This window comes from Trifolium pratense, linkage group LG7 (genome assembly GCF_020283565.1).
Source record: "Trifolium pratense cultivar HEN17-A07 linkage group LG7, ARS_RC_1.1, whole genome shotgun sequence".
Taxonomy (NCBI): domain Eukaryota; kingdom Viridiplantae; phylum Streptophyta; class Magnoliopsida; order Fabales; family Fabaceae; genus Trifolium; species Trifolium pratense.
Window position 1 is genome coordinate 3,493,494 of NC_060065.1, and position 21,628 is coordinate 3,515,121.

General features: G+C 29.9%; 2 protein-coding genes across 5 annotated transcripts; both read left to right on the forward strand.

Annotated features, from left to right (window-relative positions):
- The first annotated feature begins 2,404 nt into the window (after positions 1-2,404).
- Positions 2,405-16,998, forward strand: LOC123893704 (carotenoid 9,10(9',10')-cleavage dioxygenase-like). Of its 3 annotated transcripts, none has more exons than XM_045943491.1 (13): positions 2,405-2,670; positions 2,783-2,923; positions 3,026-3,128; positions 5,105-5,364; positions 5,990-6,169; positions 6,271-6,349; positions 6,457-6,538; positions 6,630-6,692; positions 6,785-6,923; positions 7,204-7,459; positions 7,720-7,790; positions 7,888-8,043; positions 8,128-8,566. In XM_045943491.1, the coding sequence occupies exons 1-13, from the start codon at positions 2,551-2,553 to the stop codon at positions 8,245-8,247; spliced, it is 1,770 nt and encodes a 589-aa protein (XP_045799447.1). In that variant the 5' UTR covers positions 2,405-2,550; the 3' UTR covers positions 8,248-8,566. The 3 variants fall into 3 exon arrangements, with proteins under 3 accessions (XP_045799447.1, XP_045799446.1, XP_045799448.1); XM_045943490.1 differs by lacking the exons at positions 7,888-8,043; positions 8,128-8,566 and adding exons at positions 16,421-16,576; positions 16,661-16,942 and having other exon boundaries at positions 2,438-2,670; XM_045943492.1 differs by lacking the exons at positions 2,405-2,670; positions 2,783-2,923; positions 3,026-3,128; ... (8 more) ...; positions 7,888-8,043; positions 8,128-8,566 and adding exons at positions 12,698-12,835; positions 12,933-13,035; positions 14,148-14,407; ... (7 more) ...; positions 16,421-16,576; positions 16,661-16,998.
- A 2,141-nt stretch (positions 16,999-19,139) lies between these two features.
- LOC123893705 (E3 ubiquitin-protein ligase ATL42-like) lies at positions 19,140-20,907 on the forward strand. 2 transcript variants are annotated; one of them, XM_045943494.1, is made up of 2 exons: positions 19,140-19,468; positions 19,833-20,907. In XM_045943494.1, exon 2 carries the CDS (start codon positions 19,837-19,839, stop codon positions 20,437-20,439), a length of 603 nt encoding a protein of 200 aa, XP_045799450.1. In that variant the 5' UTR covers positions 19,140-19,468; positions 19,833-19,836; the 3' UTR covers positions 20,440-20,907. The 2 variants fall into 2 exon arrangements, with proteins under 2 accessions (XP_045799450.1, XP_045799449.1); XM_045943493.1 differs by having other exon boundaries at positions 19,140-20,907.
- The last annotated feature ends 721 nt before the right edge of the window (positions 20,908-21,628 follow it).

Genomic DNA, 21,628 nt, shown 5'->3' on the forward strand with positions numbered 1-21,628 from the left:
TAATAACAAATATTTGTTTTACGATTTATATTTCATATTTTTTTTTTGTAGAAATTTATATTTTGTATTTATTCGGTGTTTTTTATGTACTTTTGATAAATATGTTTCATATTTTTTTAATAAAGTGAAGAGCATCTAGATATCAAGGGAATAAAGTAGACTCTCTCCCCATCCTTTTCTAGAAAAATTCAGAAACTTTTTTTCCCTAAACAAAATTTGGAATTTTTTATTTGAAATCAGTAACTTTTTTCCAAAAAAAATTGAAACTTTTTTCCCGAAAAATATCCAAAAAACTCTGAAATTGTTTTAGTTCTCAGATTTTTTTGAACAAAAATATTTAGGGCATTGAGGCCTATTTTTTTTGGGGCGCTTAGTCTTTTTAGCTCCCTTCATATTGAGATTGGGCCCAAATTTACTTGGCCCTTTAAATTAACGACTCTAGTGTGGAGGAAGGAAGCATGTTAAAATGTTAAAATTCAATAGAAGTACAAAATCTAATCATTGACTATCATGGACAAGTTTAATAGTACGGTCCATGCTAAATTTCACCTAAAATTGGTGCAGCATGAAAAATGAAATTGGAGATTATATTAAATCCAAATAGATAAGGTGTGTACTAGGTACTGAAGTAGAAAATATAAAAACAAATGATGTATACGCATATAAGTACTAAAAAAAGGGTTATTGCATTGTAGAAGTTTTAAAGTCTTGCTATTAGGTTTATTAGGTTTGGTATAGTGGCGAGAGATTTAGATAATATATGGTAGATGTAGAGTTTGGTATGCGGGTTGATCCGCCCCGCATATTAAATGGGGTGAATAAGTCCGTCATCAAATGTAAATGAGTTATGATATGTAGGCTCGAGTCTGGTTCGCGTAAGCTCGCTGGTTAAACGGTTAACTTATGAACTATTACCAAACAAAATAAAAAATAAAAAACAATATTTTCAAAAAATAAACTAAAATATTGATAGAATAAAAACTAAAAAAAATATATTGTTAATAATTTTATGTTATAACAAATAAAGTTTGATTTTTGTGTTGTCTACTTAAGTAAAAATAAGAGTGTGTTATTGTTTTTTATAATTATGATTTAGACTAAGTTTTTGTTTTTTTTTTTAGAAAGTTGGATTTGGACATGGACCAGCGTTATAATTTATAAGTGATAAATTTTGTAATTAATTATATATAAAAAATATAAGACGGGTCACGGGCCAACCCATGAACCCGCTGATTTAACCTAACGGTCCAACCCACACGGACAAAAATATAAACGGACAAAAAAAATTAGTCTTAAGTTCGTGCGGATTGCTGGTTAAATGGATCGACCCGCGGACATTGGCCCATACACCCAGCTCTAGCTAGATGCTGCATGAGTTCGATCCTTGGTAAATAAAAAGAAAAAGTCATGCTGCTAATCATAAAGTAACTTGTTTGAGAAGTTAAATTAATTAATATAGTAATTAAAAATATATTTTTCTTGGCTGGAGATTTTTTTTAAGAAGGATTCGTTTTCTTGTTGTGGGGGGTATATTCACTTTAGTTCTGAACTTGTGATTGTGTTGGTAAATCCTGGACTTGAGCTGTTGATTTATTGAGCTTCTGTCTTTTGGTGTTTGGCAGTTTTGGGTTGTTTATTTTTATTACTAATACCAAGTTGGTTTTGATGGATTAATTATTGAACTTGTAAACTATTTTGGGCATAGCTTATGGTTTTTTGTTGATTGAATTTCACTTTGCTTAAAAAAATAGAATAGAGGAATTGCTTAAATAGGAATATTCCAATGTGTTTGTAAGCCTCATATACGCCAAAAACCGGATTTCACCTAACAATGCATAGAGATGCGTCTCTTGTAGATAGATGCAAGCTCAGTTTATGCAGTAATAGAATAATATAGTTTGTCAAATCTTAGCTTTTGATTTTAGATTGTCCGGTCCAAATCATCCATACCGTCAAATGATGTCATTTGTCAATTTAGATTGGATAGTTACAATCCAATCTAAATTGACAAATGACATCATTTGACGGTATGGATAGTCTACTGCTGACATCATTTGCCATTTGTCAATTTAAAATCCATTTTCCTATTTTACACTTACTTGTGTTTTTATCTTAAAAACATAAGAACTAAACACACAATGCTCCGAAGTGGAGAATATGAATTTAGTTCCGAGGAATCATTAAGACAAATGCCAAGATTCATAGAGTGTCGAAAGAGATGTACTCTTAACAAGATCTTTATGCTAGCAATGAGATTACCATTGTAAGGTATGATTATGAGTTAATTTCTTATCAATTGGACCGACTTCAGTTGACACACAAAAATGTTTTCTAAGAGAGTAGTTTATCTATAAAATAATGTCAATAGGGGTTTATATATATATACATTTGTTTATAAAATGATAGGGACCTTAATTAGTTGTGTTTGTTCTCTCGCTGTTGTGGTGATGAGAACTGAGAACCCCAAACCTTATAAAACCAATTTAGATGCACACCATACTATATATAGATATACACCAATTTATTAATTAAACCCACAACTATAAGGTTATGGCCATTTCATATAATAATAATGCATTTATAGTTAATTGCTGCATTCAGAAAAGACCTTCTTATGTCTCAGACAATTCTCATCACCACAACAATATTCCACTCATCTCTATTGTTAAGGTAAAGTATACATTTTATTATTATGTTAATTATTATGTTTTTACACATATATATTTGCTGCAAAAGAAACTGACTAATGTGTGGTTAATTAATTAATTAATTCACTGAACAGCCAAACAAGAAATCAAGTCTACCTGAAGTTTCCTTGCAAATTGATGTTCCAAAGACTATGAAAAATGTTGTAGCTAAATTAATTGACGTTTTTGTGGATTCATTCTTTGAATTCATTGACAAGCCTTTGCTTCCATCTAAGGTATCTAATTTTTTTGCTTCACCAAATAAAGGCACAAAAACACATACACTACACACTGTTCTGAATCTATAAATTGTGTTATGTTTATGACATGTTCAATAGAGTAACTTTGCTCCTGTGGAAGAGTTGGGGGAAGCCATACTTGTGACTTGCATCCAAGGACGAATTCCTAGTCATTTTCCAGAGGGTGTTTACATTAGAAATGGTGGGAATTTCTATTAACTTTATATATATTTTAACTCAACATATATAACTTGGTAGTTTTTTTTTTTAACTTATATATAACTTATAGTTAGTAGTTACATTTTTAGAGAATATGATGTAGCTTATAAGTATATGATCTTAATTCTTACTAGTTACTTAGCTTGTTGATCAATTTAATGGTCAACAAATGTGATAATTAATCTAGTTACCAAGGAACAAAAAAAGGAATTTTACATTTCTTTCTATGCAATTTCTGTCATATAGTATTCATAATCTACACTATTGTAGATTAGATAAAAACAACACAAAGCATAGTAAATAGATTTTGTGCCGGTCACATTTATATCCATTAGATTATTTTCTAATACACCCCCTGCCCCCCTCATGTTGGTGTGCGGATAATTTTATGGTTTGTCTGAATAGATAGATTATTATATTATATAACAGAATTATTTATTACTATTATTCATACACACAATTGATGTATATGTCATGCATACGTACACACATTAAAATATGGGCTTTTATTTTTTGTCGAATACTGAAATTTTTTTTTTCTACCCCAACAATTGTCAATCTACCCCAACATTAATTTTGAATGGACGAATTTGCCCTCATATATAAACTAAAACCCTGAAGAAAAAATTTGGTTACCGGAAACACTTTGAAAAAAAATGTTCTGTTTTTTTTTTTTTTTTGTTACCGGAACACTTTGGAAAAAAGTGTTCAGGTATATAAAAATTTTCTATTTTTTTTTATCTGAACACTTTGAAAAAAGTGTGTAGGTATGTAAAATTTTTCCAAATTTATTTTGTTACTTACACACTTTGGAAAAAAGTGTTCAGGTATGTAAAATTTTTCTAATTTTTTTTGTTACCTGAACACTTTGAAAAAAAGTATGCAGGTATGTAAATTTTTTCCAAATTTATTTTGTTACCTAAAATAGAAAATTTTTACATACCTGAACACTTTTTTTTCCAAAGTGTGTAGGTAACTAAAATAGAAAAATTTTACATAAACACTTTTTTTCCAAAGTGTGTAACAAAATAAATTTGGAAAAATTTTACATACCTACACACTTTTTTTCAAAGTGTTTAGGTAAAAAACAAAAAATAGAAAAATTTTACATACCTGAACACTTTTTTCCAAAGTGTGTAGGTAACAAAATAAATTTGGAAAAATTTTACATACCTACACACTTTTTTTCAAAGTGTTCAGGTAACAAAAAAAATTAGAAAATTTTTACATACCTGAACACTTTTTTCCAAAGTGTGTAGGTAACAAAATAAATTTGGAAAAATTTTACATACCTACACATTTTTTTTTCAAAGTGTTCAGGTAAAAAAAAAAAGAAAAATTTTATATACCTGAACACTTTTTTCCAAAGTGTTCCGGTAACAAAAAAAAATTTACATATCAGAACACTTTTTTCCAAAGTGTTCCGGTAACCAAATTTTTTTCTTGAGGGTTTTAATTTATATATGAGGGTAAATTCGTCCATTCAAAATTAATGTTAGGGTAGATTGACAATTATTGGGGTAGAAAAAAAAATTTCCTCGAATACTTCCATTCAAACAACTTATGAGGCCCAATATAAAGAAAACTAATGAGGCCCATTCTAAGTTGGCCCAGATAAAATACAAATGTAAACTGGCCTAGAATAATTGAAGCTTAATCAACTACTAACTAGTTTCCTAAACTACTAACAAAATTTTATTCTCCTAATTATTCCTAACTACTAACAGAATATTCATTGATGAAGTATAAACTATCTTTATACAGATGATGATAATTATTATTTTTATTTTTTGGTCTTAGATGAAGTGGTAATCCACCGAAATACAGATAATTATTTTATTTAGAAGACTAAAGTTTATTTATGTGAACTTGTTTAAAAAATCAAATAAGGACATTTATGTGATGAGAATACAATCATATAAGCCAGATATATATGTTACATACATGTATAATGTGCAGGACCAAATCCACTATTTGGAGGATTGAAATCAACAAATTCAATATTTGGTAAGTCAAGTCACATTTGGGTGGAAGGAGAAGGAATGCTTCATGCATTGTATTTTCAAAAATCAAGTAATGGAAGCTGGAAAATCCACTACAACAATAAGCACGTTGAAACCGAAACATACAACCTTGAAAAACAAAGAAACAAACCATTGTTTCTGCCTGCCATAGAAGGCAATTCAATGGCCATTTTGTCAGCTTATTTCTTCAACTGGGTCAGCCTACTAATTCATTTCATATTCAACACATTTAAAATGATTTTATTGCAAATAATTTTTTTTAGAATTAGTGAATCATCATTTTATTCCTTGAAATTGTAAGGGTAGGAAAATTTATTCATCTAAATTTACTAAATATAATTTAGTCATTAAATCGAACAATGTCGGTCAATATAGCTTATGTTTGTTTTGATGTTTTAAGAGACTATTCAACTCAATATATAAGTCTTTCATAGGTTTAGAACGAGTTTCCTAAAAAGATATTTTAGGGATTGAGATTGTGTGCAATCAGAAGACATTGACTGCATTGCAGTCGGTCATATATGATTCTGATCGGACAATTCAGATGTGCTGACCGCATGCAATCACACTTCACCGAATCCAAATCTACATTTTAGTAGAATGACTAAATTCGTTGATATTCTTTAATTTAAAAGACTAATTTGCTATTTGGTAAATTTGAGAGACTAAATACAATTTTGAGTATGGAAATTATCATTCACTCCTTTAAAAGCCATTACTTCATAAAATCCATGCATTTGTTATAACATTCAAACCAACATGATATGATTATGTGAACAACTATTTCATGATATTTGGTTGTATCTTTTGTACTAAACAGTTGAGATCTGGCAAAGCAAACAAATACATTAGCAACACCAATGTGTTTGAACATTCAGGGAAGTTTTACTCAATTGCTGAAAGTCACATGCCACAAGAAATTGATATCCTGTCCTTGAAAACTTTAAAAAATTGGGACCTCAGTGCAGATTGGAATAGACCTTTTACAAGCCATCCAAAGGTTTTTATTTAACTATATTATTACATTTTCAAATCAACACTTTTATCACTCAATATTTTTTTTGTTCACTGACAAATTTTTTTTTTTATGTATCATCACAGAAAGCTCCAATTACTGGGGAGCTAGTTACATTAGGTGTGGAACCAATTAAACCTTATGCTGTGGTTGGAATTATTTCTGGTATGTTCTTGCTCTTTGTAAATAAAAAAAAAATTGAACAGAAATAAGTTTAGTTAATATTAATTACTGTGCACAATATCTATGAGACTTTGACATTTTTCTTTCAGCTGATGGAAAGAAGTTGGTTCATAAAGTTGATATCAAACTAAATAGGTGTAGTCTTTGCCATGACATAGGTGTTACACAAAGGTAATAATAAACATCGTTCATTTTTAAGTGTCACATTTTGACCATATGCACTATTCATGTAACATACTTTTTTATGTGATTTTGTTTGCAGGTACAATGTGATCATGGATTTTCCACTAACCATTGATCTAAACAGACTTCTAAGAGGAGGCCAGTGAGTAATTATATGAACTGAATGCTTTCAATTTAATTTAGGATACTGGTATATAATTTTTCTGTGACTCTGAATATCTTGTTTCCTTGTAGATTAATAAAGTATGACAAAAAAGATTATGCAAGGATTGGGGTAATGCCACGCTATGGTGATGCTAACTCAGTCAAATGGTTTCAAGTGGAACCTAATTGCACCTTTCACATTATCAATTCTTTTGAAGATGGAAACGAGGCAAGTTGTTATCCTGAAAAATTAGTTCTGTTTGGATAGAGATAGATAGTTTAATTAAGCACTTATAATATAAGTGCTTACATATAAGTTATTTCTTTAGCAAAAGTTAAAATATGTCATTAGCTCTCTCGTAAACAGTCTTATTATAAGTATTTATGTCAGTAAATAAGTTCGAATAAGCTAATCTAAATAGACTCGTATCGTTTATCAGTTATAAGAAATTAAGAATAAAGGGCTACACTAAAATTTTGAAGGTATGTCTAATTTTGTGGATCAACAGGTTGTAGTGAGGGGCTGCAGATCTCTTGACTCTTTAATTCCTGAACCCGACCCGAGTTCGAATGAATTTGACTGGTTATCTCGTTGTTACGAATGGCGATTGAATATGCAAACCGGAGAGGTTAAGGAGAAAGATCCTTGTGGTGACAAAGTAGTTTATATGGATTTTCCCATGATCAATGAAAAATATGTTGGTCTTAAGCATAGATTTGCATACACACAAATAGTTGATCCTATTGCAAGCTCTACCACTCAAGGTAATTAACAATAGATTATAAGTTTATGGTGAATTCGGTATACATCTTATTTATCTATATTAAATACTATTTGTGAACCTATCAGAATTGTCCACATGAGCATATGTATCGGTACATGTCTAAATAAGATGTGTACCAGAGTGTTCACCTAAGTTTATTCTTTATGTGGAGAATTGTAACATGTATGTAGCCTTTCATATTTCATATATAAATATTTTATAACATGGTTTTTCTGTTGTAATATATATTTACTTATTTAGATGTGCCAAAATATGGAGGTTTAGCTAAACTATACTTTGAAGAATCATGTGAAGAATTATCTATGTCAAAGGTAAAAGAATGCTATAACAAAATCCCTTAACTTCATATGATTCCTTAGTAGTAGCAATTATTAGCAATGTCATAACTTAGATTATTTTGTGAAGCAGAGAGAAAAAGATGAAGCTATATGGATGGAATACCATATGTTTGAGAAAAATACATTTTGCAATGGAGCTGCTTTTGTTGCTAGAGATGAAGGTGTTGAAGAAGATGATGGTTGGATCATTACTTTTGTTCATAATGAAGATACTAACACATCTCAAGTAGGTTCAGTAGCTTGTATTTTTGTATTGAGAATAATTAGAACACTTATTAACAAATTCATTAATTTCCATCTTTTTTTGCAGGTTCATATAATCGACACAAAGAATTTTTCTGGTGAGACTGTTGCCAAAATTGAAATCCCTTGTAGAGTTCCATATGGATTTCATGGAGCTTTCATGCCAATCTCATTCCAAGATCAATAGATACATTATTTGTTTATATATCTACTGTTGGAAATTCCGTTTTCGTTGCACTTAGTCACTAGCTACCTAATTGCGGCATTTGAGGTGAATTCAGACTCACATTGCTTAGAAATATGACCTATATAATGCTTATAAAGCTTCGGCCACCTTTATCTTATAAGGTGGTTTTATGAGATTGAGCAGACCCAAATCAAATTCTAAGATCAATGTGTATTCCTTAAAACTTGTGTTCATATCGATATGAATTGAATCTCATATCAAAGGGTGAATTCAAATAACAAATGAGAGAGTATTGAATATGAATTATTTTTATGGCTTCAATTTTAAGAACCTGTGCAAAGCGCCTAATTGCATAGATCTGACCTTGTACCCTACATAGATCTACCTATTGATATGGCTTTGTTTAAACAGTTAAACAGAACAAATAAGCTTAGCAAGATTGCTACAAGTTATACAAAGAGAGATATATCTCTAATATATGTACAAACTCAAAGAGATTATCCAAACAATTGTGTTTGGAAGGAGTAATTGGAAATTTTAGAGAATTTAAAATCCTAGACGATTCAAATGGTTTAATGAAAATTCTTTCATTTTTAAATTTTTTTGTTTGGGTAAAGTAATAAAATTCTTTATTGTTAAACTTTTTGAAATATTATATAAATTTTAAAAGTTTTGGGTCAAAAACAAAACTTGAAAAATATGGACCAATTTGCAATTTCTAAAAATTTAAAGGGGCTAAATTGTATTTTTTGAAAAATGTTTCCGGTCCAATTTGCTTTTTTTTTTTTTTTGAAAAAAAAATAGGGATTAATTTGTAATTTTTGACATTTACATTGTATAGATTAATGAAGAAATTTCAAATATTTAGATGTCATTTGAAATTCTCCAAATTTAAAATTCTTATCATTTTAAAAATTCTCCAAATTTATTATCCAAATAATAAAATTTACGTACAAGAATTTAAATTATCTAAAAACATTTTCTTATCCACAACCTTTTAATTTGTCGGATGAATATTTCAATATTTTCCGTAAGAGTTTAATTTAAAAGTTATGTGGTTGGCTATTATTAACATGAATTTTGTGTTTTTAATAAAAATAATTATTTTTTATGTTTGTGCAAAAATAATTTCTTAAAAATGTGTATTTAAAAATAGAAGGAGTAATTATATGATGATTTAAAATAATTACAATTTTTTTCTCCTTCGAAAAGGTGAAAAATAAGATGTTTAAAGAGGAATATTTCATGCGAAACTAATAATCGGCACCAAAATAGTTGTGCTTAATTATGTTGCATGTAAGCAAAAGTGTGAGCCCTCTTGCTAGCTAGAGATTATGCCATCAAATCACAAAGTTACTTTAGTCAGAGTGAGATGTTAAGATACAAAGCTAATGTGTACATACTCTTGCAAATATAAAGTGTTCCTTAAATTCTAATTTGATGTTTTATGATTTAAATTAATGATTTTTTTTTTTGACAAAATTTAAATTAATGATTTATGTATAGCTGATGTTGTAGAGTTTAATTTATTCCGTATAATTTTGTCAAAAAAATTTATTCCGTATAATTGTTGTGTAGTTCGTTTGTTTTTTATATGAGTTTAATTGTTGTGCACTGTCGGTGTAAAAATTCTTTACACATACATTCAATTATGTGTTGTCATATCATTTAATGAATGTAACACATTATGTGTTTTTAAATATCATACATGATGTGTCAGTATATTATTGGATGCATGTATAAAATAACTTTATACTGACAGTGATTTAAATTAAATTCTTTTTGGATTTACACCGTGAGTATGTAATTCCTTCTTTTGAAGTTTTTTTTTAGACAAAAATTCCTTCTTTTGAAGTTAAACCCTGTTTCCAATAATAGAAGAAAAAAGGAATATTCCAATGTTTTGAAACATCTACATACGCCAAAAATAGGATTTCACCAACCGGTGCATAGAGATGCGTCTCTCTTTTTTAGATGCAAAGGTACATTTTTTTCCTGTATTTAAATACACCACTAGTTTTGTCTAAAAGAAAAAAATATACACAACTAGTTTTTCTTTTTTACTCAAAAAAATACACCACTAGTTATAAGTCACATGCAGATATCTATTTTATTTTTTTCTAATGTCCCTCTTCCAGGTGTCTATCAATATCTTTTTTTGTCAAGTAATTTAGTGGTTATAAATCTTATTCTTAAGGTGGATAATTTGAATGATCAAGGTTCGAACCATAGTTAAGCTCACGAGACTGTGCATATCAATCTCTGGCCCAAACTAAAAGAGGAATCAAAGTATCAAACACTCTTAACTAAAAGTCTAAAACCAACTATAGGAGCATATAAACGATTTTATAATTATTAGAACCATAAAATGATTTTATTATAAAAAACTGTTTTATATTTTAGAGAAATGAAGGAAAAAAAAAACTATAGGTTACTTGTCCAATTACTCCGATCACAGTCAAAATTAAAATTACAGGTCTCTGAAGGTGTAGCCTAGTGGTAAAGGGTTGAGACGTTAAAAGAGTTTCAGAATGAGGTCCATGATTTGATCTTTGACAACTAACATTTCGCTCTCTTCTCTAACAATATACTAACAACTAACATATGCCGATAAAAAAAGTTTAGAATTAAAATCAAGAGATATTAGTGTATTTATTGGCAAAAATGCATCGAGAGTATTTTAAATCAATTTAAAAATTCAACACATATATCTTTTTTGAGATCTAAAAGTCATTTATTTTTCTAAATATCAATCAACAATGATAACTTAGGTTTTGTTTGCAAGTAAGTTGTTGGATGGGAGGTGAAGCGAGAAGTTATTTTTCTTTTTAAAATTAAGAATATTATGAAATGTATTTTACTATGAAATGTATTTTAAATGGATCTAATTAATGTAATCAGTTGAAGTATTATGTGATCATTTATCATGTTCTTCTTTCAATTATTTTAAAATATTGTGATTCAATTAAGTTTTTGTTTGCGAGTTCCGAGAGAAGGAGATGGCTTTCAAGGGAGAAAAGTAAAGAACAAAAATAGAGAAATGTTTCATATTTTTTGAGAGATTATTTTTATAGTAAATGTTAAGTAAATGTTTATGATTAATATATTTTTAATTTTGAGAGTATTATAATAGCATAGATTAAATTTGAAGATTTGATACAAACATTTCAAAATTCTCCTCCAATACAATTTTCGTGTTCCACTTAGAAGAATTTTATATTATAAAAAAATTAAAATGAATCAGCCAAGCTTCTTTAATAATTCATTCCACTTGTTCCTTATTTTTTTCCCCAAAACTCTTCCATCCCCTTCAAACTTACAAACAAAATCTTATTAGTTTTTTTGTCCAAAATCTTATTAGGTGATGCCTAGCTACACCATTCCTTGATAATTTAATAATATTTATCGAACAATCAATAAAGACAAGCCACATAAAATTTACACGTGGTATCCTCAACTAACTTTTAATCAGCTTTTATTTCACATTCATTTACATGATATAATTGTGAAGTCTCGGACAAAAATATTTACATAAAAGCTGATTAAAAATATTTACATAAAAGCTTTTATCGACATTATTACTTTAAACTACTCCCTCCGTTCTTTTTTAAGTGTCGTTTGAAAATTGTGTACACTATTCATATAATCTATTTCAATCGTAATTTTTTATTAATATATAAAAATAAATATTAGCATATAATATATTGTTCAATTTGTCTCGACAAATATTTTCAAAATATAACATTTTCATAATTTTTTATAATAGATAATTAAATATATTAGTGATCAAAATTGTGCATTAACATGCGTGTAGTAATATAAAACGACACTTAAAAAGAAACGAATGGAATAAGATTTATAGATTTTTTAATGTCCGTGTTTAGAAACATAAAAGATCTTTTTTTTTTACTAAATAAAAGATTTTTTTTATATTAAAATAAGATTGAAAACTTGTTTGAGACTTTTTTTTTCTAGTAGCCTAGTGACTATAATTTCAACTTTTTAAAGTGAGTGAGTGGAGTATTCCTGATTTGAACTCCAATCTTTAAATATAAAATATAATATCTTATACCAACTAAGTTAAACTACACATTTTGAATACGTTAAATTAAGTTTAAAAGATTTGTAGAGATCCCATATTATATATAGATACACACCAACCTGTTAATTAAACCCACACTATGGCCATTTCATATAGTAATAATGCATTTATAGTAAATTGCTGCATTCAGAAAGGACCCTCCCATCATGTCTCAGATAGTTCTCATCACTACAACAATATTCCACTCTTCTCTATTTTTAGGGTAATTAATTAGCATGATAGTATACATCTCTATATGGGACATTTTATTTTAATTTGTTAATGTTTTTGTTTTATACATTTTTTCTGCAAAAAGATACTCTCACTAAATATATCTATGTGGTTAATTAATTCACCGAGCAGCAAAACAAGATATCAACTCTACTACCTAAAGGTTCCTTGCAAATTGATGTTCCAAAAACTATGAAAAATAGTGTAGCTAAATTTGTTGACGTTTTTGTGGATTCATTCTTTGAATTCATTGACCAGCCATTGCTTCCATCTAAGGTATATTCATGTTTTTCTTGCTTCTAGCCACAAAACACATACACTACACACTGTTCTGAATCTTTAAATTGTGTTCTGTTTATTACATGTTCAATAGAGTAACTTTGCTCCTGTGGAAGAGTTGGGGGAAGCCATACTTGTCACTTGCATTCAAGGACGAATTCCTAGTCATTTTCCAGAAGGTGTCTACATTAGAAATGGTGGGAATTCCTTTTAGCTTTGATATACATAATTTATAGTCAATACTCCTCCGATCTCAAATATAAACAAAAATTATCTTTCTAAGTTCATTGAATGATTTATGTATCTGATCTAAATAGAAAAAGAATTTTACTTATATTTGAGATCGGAGGAAGTAATTACTTCCTCTAATTATAACCGTCCATTAGAAGAAAAAAATTGTCTTAAAATATAAGTCCTCTTTTGGATTACTTTATGTATTTATTATTATTTTTTAAATATAATCCTAATAAATTGTTGTAATCATTTTTACAAAATCAGCTCATAAGAAAAGTAATCTCACAAAACCAACTTATGTAAGAAATATAACCCTATAATTTAGGTTTAACTTTGACACCATATTAAATTTTTAAAGCATGTTTTGTCACTAAATATTAGGTTCGACTCCTCTTCACTAATTTTTTTAAATTGAATGCAATTGGGAATACATGCAAATCTACTTCAAAAGAATTTGGAATTATTTGATATGAATTGTACATCTACCATCAACAATATCATTTGAGGTTTACAAAACCCGGTTCGAATGGCTAACCTATCTCGGTCGTAAGTTTTGGATCGAGTTGGATCCAAACTTGAACAATAATAGGAACAAGACTAGAACAAAGTTGAATTAGCTACCCTCAAGTTACACCTTCCTCCCAAAAATTAAAAGGGCAAAGATATTTTCTTTTGTGGAAAATGCTAACGATTGTCTCTGGAATACTCTTTATCTTTATGTATATGACCACACACTCAATTTGGCATAACTCTTTCTTTATATATCCCTACATTTAATGATAGTTTTCTGTCTTTCTTTTGCTTAAAATTTCAAATCATAAACAACAAAGGCCAACCCAACATATTTTGAAGCCTAAAATAAAATTTAAGATGAATCCTTCATTTTGCGAATTTTATATATTTTTCGGTAGAAAGAATTTATATTTATTTATTTTTTATAAATTTTTATTTATTTTTTAAAAGCATAATTATATAAGATCAATGGCTACATACGTTGATGATATTTTTTAAAAAGTAAGATAGTTTTCCACTATACGTTGATGATATTGGCTACATACGTATATAATATGTGCAGGATCAAATCCACTATTTGGAGGATTGAAATCAACAAATTCAATATTTGGTAAGTCAAGTCATATTTGGGTTGAAGGAGAAGGAATGCTTCATGCATTGTATTTTCAAAAATCAAGTAATGGAAGCTGGAAAATACACTACAACAATAAGCATGTTGAAACCGAAACATACAAACTTGAAAAACAAAGAAACAAACCATTGTTTCTGCCTGCTGCAGAAGGCAGTTCACTTGCCATTTTGTCTGCTTATCTCTTCAACTGGGTCAGCTTACATTCATTCTATGTTGAACTATGAAACATGGACACAGACACGGACACCGGACACGACACGACACTGATATGTCGACACCGATAATAATTTGAAAAAATGACATAAATCAGTGTAATCATAAGTGTCGGTGTCCTGTTGGTGTCTGACACCGGACATGCTGAATCTAAGGAGTGCTCGTGCTTCATAGATGTTGATCACATTTAATAGTTTTATGTTTGCTTTGATGCATCAAGATACTATTATTGTGAACTTATTTGGTTACATCTTGCATGTGGACTTAAAAACAGTTGAGATTTGGCATAGTAAACAAATACAATAGCAACACCAATGTGTTTGAGCATTCAGGGAAGTTTTATTCAATTACTGAAAGTCACATGCCACAAGAGATTGATGTTTTGTCCTTGAAAACTTTGAACAATTGGGAACTCAGTGCAGATTGGAATAGACCTTTTACAAGCCATCCAAAGGTTTTTGTTTAACTATTACTATATTTTCAAATCAACACTTTTAGCACTCGACATTTGTTTGTTCACTCACAAATTCTTTTTGATGTATTATCACAGAAAGCTCCAAATACAAAGGAGCTAGTTACATTAGGTTTTTCACCAACAAAACCTTTTACTGTGGTTGGAATTATTTCAGGTAGGTATGCTCTTTGTGTTTTTCCGATTACGCAATATCGGAGACTTTAACATTTTATTTTTCCCATCTCTTTTATTTTCAGCTGATGGAAAGAAGTTGGTTCATAAAGTTGATATCAAACTAAATAGGTGTAGTCTTTGTCATGAGATAGGTGTTACACAAAGGTAAAATTATTGACAATTATGCTGTTTGGAGTTATTATTATCTAAAACTATAGGTGTGAAAATTGCATTGTAAAATATTATGTGATTTTGTTTGCAGGTACAATGTGATCATGGATTTTCCACTAACCATTGATCTTATAAGACTTCTAAGAGGAGGACCGTAAGTTTATATAAACTAATGTCTTCAATTTGATTAATTTATGATAAGGTTATAGAAAATTAACTTATGTGACTTGAATTCTCTTTGTCTCCATGTAGATTAATAAAGTATGATAAGGAAGAATATGCAAGGATTGGGATAATGCCACGCTATGGTAATGCTAACTCAATCAAATGGTTTGAAGTTGAACCTAATTGCACCTTTCACATTATCAATTCTTTTGAGGATGGAGATCAGGCAAGTTGTTATCCTAAAGTAATATTTAAGATTTTGGAACAACTTAATTAAGTGTTTATCTTATAAGTGATTATATAAGTTGTAAGTTATAAGTTATACTGGAGAATTTACGGAAATAAGCTTAAAACTATAGACAAGTCAAAAATTGTTTCAGTAAATTCTTCCAAATAATCTAACAAGTACTTATATGCCAATAAATAAGTTGAAGTAAGTTAATTCAAAGAGACTCGGCCGGTGTCATTTAACAATAATAAGAATAATAGGTCTGCACTAAAATTTTAAAGTTGTCTCATTTTGTGGATCAACAGGTTGTAGTGAGGGGATGCAGATCTCTTGATTCTTTAGTTCCTGAACGTGACCCGAGTTCGAACGAATTTGACTGCTTATCTCGTTGTTATGAATGGCGATTGAATATGCAAACCGGGGAGGTTAAGGAGAAAGATCTTTGTGGTTACAAAATAGTTTATATGGATTTTCCTATGATCAATGAAAACTTTGTTGGTATTAAGCATAAATATGCTTACACACAAGTAGTTGATCACATTGCAAGCTCGACCACTCAAGGTAACAATAAGTTGTTTTCATAAGCTCTTCAAAACAATCTCATAAATGCTTATATCCTTTCATATTTTGCTTTTGTGTTATTTAGATGTGCAAAAATATGGAGGTTTAGCAAAGCTATACTTTGAAGAATCAAGTGAAGAGTTGTCTATGTCAATGGTATACAAATGCTATAACAAAATCCCCTTTCCTAGTAGCATTAATTAGCAATGTCATAACTTAGATTATTTTGTGAAGCAGAGAGAAAAAGATGAACCTATAAAGATGGAATACCATATGTTTGAGAAGAATACATTTTGCAGTGGATCAGCCTTTTTGGCCAGAGATGAAGGTGTTGAAGAAGATGATGGTTGGATCATTGCTTTTGTTCACAATGAAGATACTAACACATCTCAAGTAGGTTCAGTAGATTCTAATTAGAATAGTGATTAATATTAACACATTTATTAATTAATTTTCTTTTATCTACCTTTCTTTCAGGTTCATATAATTGACACAAAGAATTTTTCTAGTGAGACTGTTGCCAAAATTGAAATGCCTTGTAGAGTTCCATATGGATTTCATGGAGCTTTCATGCCAATCTCATTCCAAGATCAGTAGATTCATTCCTTAAAACCTGTGATCATATTTCTAGTGTTTGAAAAGGGAGAAATTTTGTTAGTGGAGTAAGTAACTAAATAAACTTTACACATTCAACCTGTTTTCACCGAGTCATAATTTCGAAAACATGTAACATCGATGATTTTAAGGTACATTGTGATCCTTGTCAATAATGATAAATGTCTTCCCTCGAAGAACCTTTAGAGAGTGTTGTCTCATCAATGTGTACAAATAAAAAAGTAGTCTCTGATTTTTGAATATGATGTTTAATAGCATTTTTGTATCTAACGCCCCTTCGCTCCGCTAGCTCAGCTCTTGGGCCGCCCCTAACCTCTTTCTGGTGCATATAAGTCATACTTAACATATGTTGAGGTAGTAACTAAAGTGGCTCAATTTATTTTTCTCATAAACTCAAAGTGGAGTATTTTATTTTTATTACTATATTACCCGTCAGAAGTTTCTGTCGGAGAATCTGCGAAGTAAATAAAGTGGATTTCTCCTTTCTTTCCACCCAATGGAATTTCTTTTATACACAAAAGACAGATCAAACCTCTAACCACTTGCTTAAAACACTCAAATCACTTACTTGAACAGGTTCATTCTAAATAATATGAAACTTCTAACATGGCAACTTGCTACACAACTGCTATAAGATCCTATCCTAATTGATACTTACGTACGACCAACTTAGTAAAGAATACTAGTTATCATCAAACCTAAAACTTATAGTCTAAGGCATAATGCAATCAATTTTACCAATTAAGATATAAGGTTGTTGTCAATACAAAATTATTTGGTTATATATGTGTGTCATTAACGATATTATAATGGTCCCTTCTTCAAAGAAAAAACGTATTATATAATGGTCCAAGTAGGTCCTTTGGCCATACGCAACTTAATTAGGAACCCAACAACATGGTCCAAATATTTTTTAAAAAACTTGGTATCCGGCTCTAGGACTGACTAATTCAAGGGGACCAATCCCACCGCCCACTTGTGGGGTCCATTTAAAGTCAGAGTTTTTTTCTCTGTATGGACTGAGCCCACCAAAATTGGCACAAGGGAGAATCGAACCTGAGACCTTGAGAGGAACATACTCCAAAACACCACTAGACCAACACAAGTGGATTAACATGGTCCAATATTATATAGTTGTTCTTTAGAATCCAACAAAATATTTTTGAGTGATGAAATGAACCAAACAGAAATAGAATTAGATACTATAGTATATTTTGGACTGATTGAAAGAAGAAAAAAATGTTTATTTTCTTAACCTAAGATTCCATAGGCTTTTATTCATAGCTTGTGTTTGTTTTTATTGAGTTGGAATCGAAGTCCATAAAAAAAAATATTTTTTTCTTGTATTAATCAGCATGTCAGTAACATGTGGATTGATACCCTCATGTGTTTGTCAAAAGCCAAGTCAACATTTGATTCTTGCAAATTTGCAATTACAATATCCATCAGCTGGCTAAATATTCTAATCAAAATTTAAGCTGCCGCAAGACTCGATCCATAATTTAATGTACTCTCAAGTATTCAACGGGTCCGGATCCATATTCAATCGATATAATTGACAACACATTGAAGGATTCAATGAAATGTGAGTTAGGTTTCAAGTCGATAGTTATGAAAAATTGATTATGAGTGGTTGTATATAGGCGGGTTTCTAGAAATCTATGTAATCAAAATGACCGAACAAACATTAAGATGTAATTTAATTTTTTTCCCCGTCTCTCAATCTCTTTTACTTTTCAGTTTGTTGTATTTATCTATATTTGATAACACCAACTCGTTCTACCCACCACTAGTACGGCCCGACATCAGAACAAATAAAAAATGTATAGACTGTCAAAATTGGATCAAAATGTTGGAACAACTAATAACAAAAGCAAACGATAATAAAAACACAAGAAGTTTGATAACAGAGTTTTCCAAGTGGCGGGTACGTCTACGACGGTAGAATTCTCCAAGATGTAATAGAAACGTGCGGTAGCGAATTCTATAGTTACCCGCCACTTAGGGAATTCCGTTACCAAACTTCTTGTATGTTCATTATCATTTGCTTTCGTTATTATTTCATTTTGTTACTGGTTGTTCTAACATTAAGAGATTGCTTTGATGATTTTCAATCTGAAACCAACCGAAATCCGACTAATACTCAATACTAATAATTTTACTGTATGAAAAGTAATCTCATATAATAAAATGATAATATAATATGTCAACCATGAAAAATGTGTTTTAGTAAGAGATATACCTATCAGCTGATGCAAATTTTTGTCTTGTTTAAATAAAAGATATTATTAATTAATTATCCAAGACAAGCACTAAAACAAAACAAACAAACAAACAAACAGATAAAGCTATGATATTATATCATTGTGGAGACTATTAACAATAAATTACTACAAAATCAAAACACAAACTTTTAAGCTTTTGAAATTGTCTTCATTCATCAATCATCATACATTTCTGAATTTCCACCTACTTATACATAAGTAGGGAAAAATCCAGAAAGAAAACCCTTAATCTTATTTACAAGACTCCATAACAACATGTTTAGTACTAATCATTTTCTAATACTAATTATGGTTCTTTCATTAGTCTTAATCACTCAAAGCCAAGAAAACAGAGAAAAACAACAGAACATGGCAGACTTACCACAAGGTGTGACTCCAAGTAAAGGTGTTGTAATAATTGTTCTTTCCATAATGTTTCTCATAACATTTATCTTACTTGTTTATGTTAAATTCTGTCGTGTTACGCCTCTTCATCTTCTAAATCATCACCCTCTTCATCTTCAAGACAATCATGCACAATCTCAATCAAGGTCTATAGTTTCTGGTGTTGAAAAAAATGTAATTGAAACACTTCCTTTCTTTAAATTTTCTTCTTTAAAGGGTTCTAAACAAGGACTAGAATGTACCGTTTGTTTGTCGAAATTCGAAGATGAAGAGATTCTTAGATTGTTGCCGAAATGCAAACACGCGTTTCATATGAATTGTATTGATAAGTGGCTTGAAAGTCACTCTACTTGTCCTCTTTGTAGGTATATGGTTGAAGAAAATGATATAAAAAACTTCACTTTTTCATTCAGCTCAAGATTCTTAAGAGTCCCTTCAAATTTAGGTGAAGACCCTAATCTTGAAATCTTTATTCAACGAGAACCGTCACAAAGAAGAACAAACAAAGAAGAACAAGAACTGGTTTTTCTTGATCATGAAGAAGGTGGTAGCAGTAATAAGGTTACAAAGTGGACACAACATCAACAACAAAATTTGCATATGATTAATCATAAAATATTAATCTCTGATGCAGTTACGAGGAGTCGGTGGAGTGATCTTAATTCTTCAGATTTGTTATCATTGAGCAGTGAGATGCTTCATGATGTATCAAGTGCGAGATTTGATCCTAATGATGAGGATGAAAATTCATTTACAGCATTGAATCCTGGTGAGAAAAGGTCTATGTCTGAGATTGCAAATGTTCCAAGGTTTGTGGAAATCAACAGAAGGAATGGTAATGGAGAGAATGGAAATGATGAGAGGTTATGGAGGATTTGGTTGCCAATTGCAAGAAGAACAGTTCAATGGTTTGCAAGACAAGAAACAAATTCAGTTCAATCACAACATAAACATTTAGCTTCAAATGTTTGAAGCTTACTCGTTTGAATTAAGGATTACAGGAATGAGAGGTCTAGGATTCAATTCCCGACAAAGGAGGAAATTTTTTTTTTTCAAGAAACTGTAATTAGTACAGTAATTAATAGTATCTGCATAGTGTTAGTGTACATGTTGATTGTTGGTTTAATCAGATAAAGGATATACATTTACTTGAGGATTACAATTACAATCATATAATATAGCATGCAAAAGTGTGGTTTATGAATTATGAGTATGTAGTGGTTAAGATATATAGTATTAATTTTTTTCTACTTTTAACTAAGTTCTTGAATAGGAACACTTTATGTGGAATTTACCTTAATCATAATCTCATTATGGTAATAATAATGATGTCACTGTTTACAAAAAATAATTAGGAAAGGGAGTGGCACATTAATGAAGGTTAAGCTAGCAAAATGTTGCATGTTATTAGAAATTAACAAATTTCAGTCTTAATTTTATCAGTGGAAGCCTAATTAGGATCAAATCCAATGAGCCATTGGTAATCACCTTGTACAAGTAAAGACTAGAATTGGAAAGAGATAAAAAAGAGATTCAAGTTACTGTCAATGGGCTGTAAAAAAAAAAAAGTTACTGTAAGTGGAAATACATTTTTTTTCCTATAGGTTTTATCATACTGAAGCAGGTAATTTTATTCGAGTTACTGTCAGATATTAAATATAGACATCACTTGCATCTAATATTCAAACATTAATTCGCTATATTGTAGGAGACTAGTTTATTCCGCTAGACTCAACTCTGTTGATTATCAATGAAAATACTTAATGTCATACTATTAAATAAAATGATACTTAAATCTAGATTTTAAACTTAAGATACAATTTTCTCTCTTCTCCTAAATATTAAACCAATTGAAGAGGCAGTTAATTGGTGCTTCGAATCCATCCATCTGATGATGCATTAATTAATTGCAGCCAACTCTTACTGTTGGACACTATAATCCCAGTTGCAACCAAACCACCAAACTAGTTCCTACATTCATGGTACAACAATTATTTAAATTTGAACTAGAAGTAGCTACTATGAAGTTACTACTACATTTTGCATAACAAGTAATTAAATCTCCAAAATTTAGTACTGAAAATAAAACTCTACCAACCATATATTAATAACATTAGAAAGTCTCTCTTGAATTTGGCCCCCTTGACAATAATAATTAGAA

Excerpts from the sequence above, each read along its gene's own strand:
- LOC123893704 (XM_045943491.1), top strand. The coding sequence starts at position 2,551 with ATGGCCATTTCATATAATAATAATGCATTTATAGTTAATTGCTGCATT. Across the intron at positions 2,671-2,782 it reads CACTCATCTCTATTGTTAAG|CCAAACAAGAAATCAAGTCT; the intron begins GTAAAGTATACA and ends TTCACTGAACAG. Across the intron at positions 6,924-7,203 it reads CTTTTGAAGATGGAAACGAG|GTTGTAGTGAGGGGCTGCAG; the intron begins GCAAGTTGTTAT and ends GTGGATCAACAG.
- LOC123893705 (XM_045943493.1), top strand. The coding sequence starts at position 19,339 with ATGTTTAGTACTAATCATTTTCTAATACTAATTATGGTTCTTTCATTA.